The sequence below is a fragment of the Myotis brandtii genome, unplaced genomic scaffold (genome assembly GCF_000412655.1).
Source record: "Myotis brandtii unplaced genomic scaffold, ASM41265v1 scaffold731, whole genome shotgun sequence".
Taxonomy (NCBI): domain Eukaryota; kingdom Metazoa; phylum Chordata; class Mammalia; order Chiroptera; family Vespertilionidae; genus Myotis; species Myotis brandtii.
The window spans coordinates 984,436-990,435 of NW_005370895.1; the positions used below are offsets into that span (position 1 = coordinate 984,436).

Here is a 6,000-nt window from a genome sequence, read left to right on the forward strand (position 1 = left end):
GATTCAGCATCAATATTTTGAATATCAATTACTTCGTGGGGCTAGAATGAGGCCTTCAGAGCCTTTTTGATATGCACAAATGTCCAAATTGCTAAACTGTTGAATTATTAGCACCTATTATGACAGGTTTTCTATTTCCAAGCCTGCTCTTGCCTCTATAAATTTACCTACTTCCAGAAACCTAAACATCTTCCCAATGGTAGGTTCTGCTCTTTTAAGGACTGAAAAACCAGATAAATAGGCTTCTCAAAATGATTTCTACAGCTAAACAAAGACTTTTTCTCAGTGGGGTCCTCGATCTCTACCTCGGGGAGTCAAGTACATGAACTGTGCTAAATAGGTTACAGTTGCAAGTTCAGAGGACTCTATGCACCTGTCTTGATTCTCAGCTATGGCACAGATGGCTGGCGCCGCCTCCTGATAAGTGAGGTGCTTTCAAGCCGGCACATCTTTGTTATTTATAATGATGGTGGAAAGAGGCAGAATGTGTGAGCTTTTACACAACCTGCAAGCAAGTTACACAGTGCCTCTCTCCATCTCTCTCCTTCTGCCCATCAGAACATGCTGGGAACCTCCTCAACTCTAAGCATTCTTCACCAAAATTCATAAAAAAATAATTTAAGGTTCTATCACTAAATGAACTGTGTGTAACTGCAGGGATTGTTGAATAGTGAAGCATTCAAAGAAGTCACCGAAGAGAAGAGAAACATGACTATAAAGTAGATAATTAGCTTTTTACATAAATAGAAATTGGCTATAAACAAATTTCTACATTTGAAGTCTTAAACCACATGCACATATATAAGACTACTAGCGGCCTGGTGCACGACATTTGTGCACTGGGGGGTGGTCCCTCAGCCCAGCCTGCTCCCTCTCACAGTCTGGGACCCCTTGGGGGATGTCCACCTGCTGGCTTAGGCCAGCTCCCCAGGAGGGGTCCTTAACGCTGCTGCAGAGTCAGGAGAGGCTCCCACCACTGCCACTGTGCTCACCAGCTGTGAGTCTGGCTTCTGTCTGACCACCAGGGGGCAGCTCCTGCATTGAGCATCTGCCCCCTAGTGGTCAGTGTGCATCATAGCGACCAGTCGTTCTGCTGTTCGGTCAATTTGCATATTAGGGTTTTATTCGATAGGATTGAATGTAGATATAAACACACCTATTAATCAATCCTTGTCTACTTGCTCAAAATATATTAACTATCTGATAGCTTGAAATTAGAAGCAAGTCTTCATATTTATATTCCTAAATATTAAATGGTATTCATTAATTTCATAATTAAAATGAATGTGTACATAAAAACTCTACTTACCACTAAAACTTTCAAAATTAGATGATTCTGGTAGGCAGACTCCAATCTGTGGTTCTCTAAAACATCAAAAGGAGAGGTCATTTCTCTCAGATAAGATAGCAGCAGGGAGCACTGTGGTGAGGTGAGTGAGACTTGCACTGTGGGAAGGATGTCAACTACAGAGCCTCAGTCAGTAAATGCACTAGGCCAATGATGGCGAACCTTTTGAGCTCGGCGTGTCAGCATTTTGAAAAACCCTAACTTAACTCTGGTGCCATGTCACATATATTTAAATGCCATTTAACAAAGAAAAATCAACCAAAAAAATGAGTTCGTGTGTCACCTCTGACATGTGTGTCATAGGTTCACCATCACTGCGCTAGGCTGTCAATCATGCCTACTGCTCACCGCCAGGAGCATCCGACAAGGAAGAAACCAAGATTAAGACACATTTTGGGGGGTACCGCAGTATCACTGCAGTCTGAAATTATTTTTTAAGTCTTGCTGCTACAAAGAAATGTGGGATGTATTGGCAAATGATCCCATAGACAGCCACCCAGAGAAAGACCCTGAATACTAGTAAGTGGTGATGGTGAAACTGATAGCAACCTCTAAAGCAAGGGTGAGGAACATCTGGCCCACAGGCCGTATACGGCCCTCGAAATCATTTGGTCTGGCTCTGCCAAGAAATTTGAGGTGAGCTAATTAAATGTTTGAGCAAATACAGCAGGCTAATTTTTTTTAATATATTATTTTTTATTTCAGAGAGGGAGGGAGAGGGAGAGAGAGATGGAAATATCGATGATGAGAGAGAATCATTGATCAGCTGCCTCCTGCATGCCCCCTACTGGGGATCGAGCTCACAACTCTGGCATGTGCCCTTGACCAGAATCGAACCTGGGACCCTTCAGTCTGCAGGCTGACGCTCTATCCACTGAGCCAAACCAGCTAGGGCCAGGCTGATTTTTAAGTTGATAATTTTGTATGGCCCTCAAATGATGTTATAAATATCCAAATGGCCCTTGGCAGAAAAAAAGTTCCTCACCCCTACCTAAAGAGAAGGGCAATAAAGAAAGTTTTTTCCAGTGTGTGGTTTGAAAGGCTTAGCTTAAAGGGAAACTCAAATTTCCATCCTCAGCAGAAGAGGAGACACAGTGCAGGTCCCGGAACAGCAGGACAGAAGAACAAAAGACTCTGCTGAGAAGAGCCACCGTGCACAGAGAGGCAGTGTTAGGCTGACTGGATTGGAAACCCAGCCCAGCCACTCAGCCACTGTCTGACGTGGGCAAGTCACGTAACCTGCGGCACTCAGCCTCCTCGTCTACAAAACAGAGCTGACACCACCCTCCTCCCAGGGTCACTGTCAGGATTAGACACAACCTTAGCCCAGGATCGGCAAAGAGCATCACCAAATGGTAGCAGTTGCTGTGAAATGACTATCAAAAATAATTTAAAGTATCTTTGTGGTTAAGGCCTCGATTCTTCCTAGGGAATAATAACATGTTTGTGTGTTTGAATGAGTAAGTAAATGAAAGACTGAATGGCCTATCAAGGCTGTTTCTAAACCGTAAGCAGGTTCCTCTTTCACCGCAGACACACATGAACACCTCGCTGAGTTCAATGGCAGCCCTCGGTGCCCGGCACAACTAGACAACTGGTTTTCAGATACTTAGACAAAGTTCATTCGTCCAGAGTTTCGGGAAGATAATCCAATCTACTTTCCCCTTAGCATAAAACCCAGCAGCATAGTACTAGGAGCACAGGTTTAGAACAGAGAGGTGGGGATCAGCCTGGCTCTTCCATCTGCTGCCTGAACCCTGTGAAGTCTCAGTATCTTTATCCATAAAACGGTGAAACGTGTCTTTCACGTGTCCTGAGGAGGTGAGAATGAGGCATGTGTAAAGTGCTTTGCAGGTACCTGGAATGGAGTAACTAGCACTCAATGAATGAGAGCTGTGATGACCATGATCTGGAGCCCAGGACTTCTCCTCACGACTCTACAAGGAGCCCAGAGCAGCATCCACCTGCTTTGCGAGGTAGCAGTTACCTGAACCCTATGGTGGAAGCAACATTTCTTACTGACGCATGAGATAGAAACAAAGCATCAAGCCTTACCCCACGAAGTTAAAAACTCGGCAGCATATCGATAGAGGCGGTTCAGGATCTCAATCACGATGGCATAGATGATGCTGGGCACGTACAACAGGACACTGGTCCACTCGGACCCGCTGTTCTCGTGGACACCCAAGGCCCAGGCCTCCAGGTCGAAGTAAATCATCATGATGTACAGAGAGAAGTAGAGACAGACGCACACGAACGGCAGAGAGACCAGGTAAATGCGCAGCTGCCGCTTGTAGCTGGGGTAGAGCGGCTCCTCCCTGCCCGTGATGGAGTTGACGCCCAGGACCCCGTGAAATCCCGGCCGGGGCTCCTCAAACTGCCTCTTCATGACCAGGGTCCCCCACCGGTAGGTCATGCTGGCACAGCTACGCTTCCACACTTCCAGGATCACTGTGGACCAGATCAGGTTGAAGGAGGCGAAGATCACATACTTGTCATAGTCTTCCCACACGAACAAGTAGTAAGGCAGCCCAATGACCGCCATGGGGATTAAGGCAAAAGTAAAATACTCCAAAAATCCAAAGTAAAGGGCGATCGTTTCCCCAAAGTAGCCACGGATACCGTCTGTAAAAAAAAAAAAAAAGGAAAAAAAAGACCTTAATTACAGACGACCAAAGACTTTCTTTTCTTATCATTTCAACTAAGCTGATTCATTCATTTCTTTAGCTAAGTGGGGATCACTTAATACCATAATTTCCCAATCAGTGTGTGATGCTAAACCCATCCTCCACGCAGTACAAAGACCCCATTTATCTGTATTGTATGCCTGACACTTCCCCAGCTTAGGGCCCAGGCTCTGCCAGGCACCCTGCGTCTATTTCCTCTGTATTTCCTCATCTGATGGATGCCTTCTTCCCAAAGGAAAAAAATCATGGAGAGGTTTGTCCCAAATCTCCAAGGTCCTCATTTAAATTCAGTCATGGCCAATAAAACATTTTAACTTGCACTCCACTTTTCATTTATGCGCTCCACTTTTCTCCTACTTTAAAATTGTAGTTACAGATGTTCTTTTCAAAGATGACTCCCCATCCATTGTATCCTGTTCCCCCTACCTGAAGATGTGTCATGGCAAGTCTTTCAATACATTAAAGAAAAATTAATCAAAAATGCAAAACGACATTCTACATACTGACTTCCAGAACGTTATCTACACCTTCATATAAGCACCAGGAAGAAGAAGGTCCAAGCAATATCACTGCTAATATTCTGTGAACTTGACACAAGCTATCTAATCCAAGAGAGGCCACAAACACTGCGTCCTTTGTCGGCCGCATCCACATGGGTGAGTGTGTGGACTGTACAAGCACCCTGCCCCGGGACCAGGGTGGGATGCCAGGGGTGGGGGAGGTGCAGCAGTCGAAGTTATTTCTTGCTTAATTACACATAAAATGTAATTTTCTTAAGGTAATGTGTCAGACCAGTCTATGGTTGCGGGTTAGAATAAACTGAGATAAGCTATTTTCTCCTATCCTTATTTTTTTCTCGCTAACCCAGGTGGCACTGATCGCCACCTAAATGCCAAAATTTATAAACAGTGGGTATGTGAGGTTGCCTCAAATCTGAATCAGGTTGAAGAATATCTAAGCAATGTAAAAAAAAAAAAAAAAAAGTGTTCATGGTCCTGGGCTCCAAATCAGATGACCGTCCTCTTTTGATCTCAAGGGGAAGTTCATTATCTGCCTGTGCCCCAGCTACAGTCACCAGTCCCAGCACCCCCAGAGGCCTCAGACCCACCACCACAGCCATGCTCAGCCTTCACCGTCAACTCCTTTTCTCCCTGTACTTTCTAAAAAGTAGCTAATAAATACTTCACTACCAAGTCCTAGAAGCAATATTTAAATTTATCGCCACCTAAATGCCAAAATTTTAAAAATGTTATAGTGTAACATAAAATGACTACTGTGTCACCTGGAACTATCAAAAATAAAACTATTCCTTTCAAAGGCTACAAAAAAATTTATTCAGAATACAATTTTAAAGTGTAATCTTAAAAACAATTTTTGTTCAGTTATAATATTGTAATAGTTGTTTTCAGAATGGAAATCAAAAAGAAAATCATTTTAGAGTGATTCCCTTAAATAAAATCAAAAGAGAAATATCCTTTAAGGAAAAACTGACAGTAATACTTATGGTGAAAGCTACCAGCTTAAATATAATTCTTATACTTAAAAAAATATCTAAACCCCAAAATTCAGACATCCGTATTGATATGTTTATTTATACAAAGTATGTTCAACACACACCAAATAAAATCACGGTTATTTTTATCACTGTATTCAGCGAAAATGGATAGACAACCATAATATACATCATGATGCTTATAAACCTACCTCAAAAGATAGTAGGGCCACAAGTCGGCACCTAAGAATGAGCACAACTTGACTAACTCCAAATGATTAGCTCTAAAGCAGTGGTTCTCAACCTTCCTAATGCCTCGACCCTTTAATACAGTTCCTCATGTTGTGGTGACCCCCAACCATAAAATTATTTTCGTTGCTACTTCATAACTGTAATTTTGCTACTATTATGAATCGTAATGTCTGATATGCAGGATGTATTTTCATTGTTACAAATTGAACATAATTAAAGCA

At 43.0% G+C, this 6,000-nt stretch overlaps 1 protein-coding gene across 8 annotated transcripts in view; it reads right to left on the reverse strand.

Annotated features, from left to right (window-relative positions):
- ANO10 (anoctamin 10) overlaps window positions 1–6,000 on the reverse strand; it is a 120,655-nt gene that overhangs the window by 70,438 nt on the left and 44,217 nt on the right. For all 8 annotated transcript variants that reach the window (XM_005882637.2, XM_014530334.1, XM_014530337.1 and 5 more), the window contains exons 6-7: window positions 3,404–3,973; window positions 1,310–1,365 (exon numbers count right to left, since the gene is read on the reverse strand). In XM_005882637.2, the coding sequence (XP_005882699.1) occupies window positions 1,310–1,365; window positions 3,404–3,973 (626 nt within the window). The remainder of the gene's footprint in view (window positions 1–1,309; window positions 1,366–3,403; window positions 3,974–6,000) is intronic.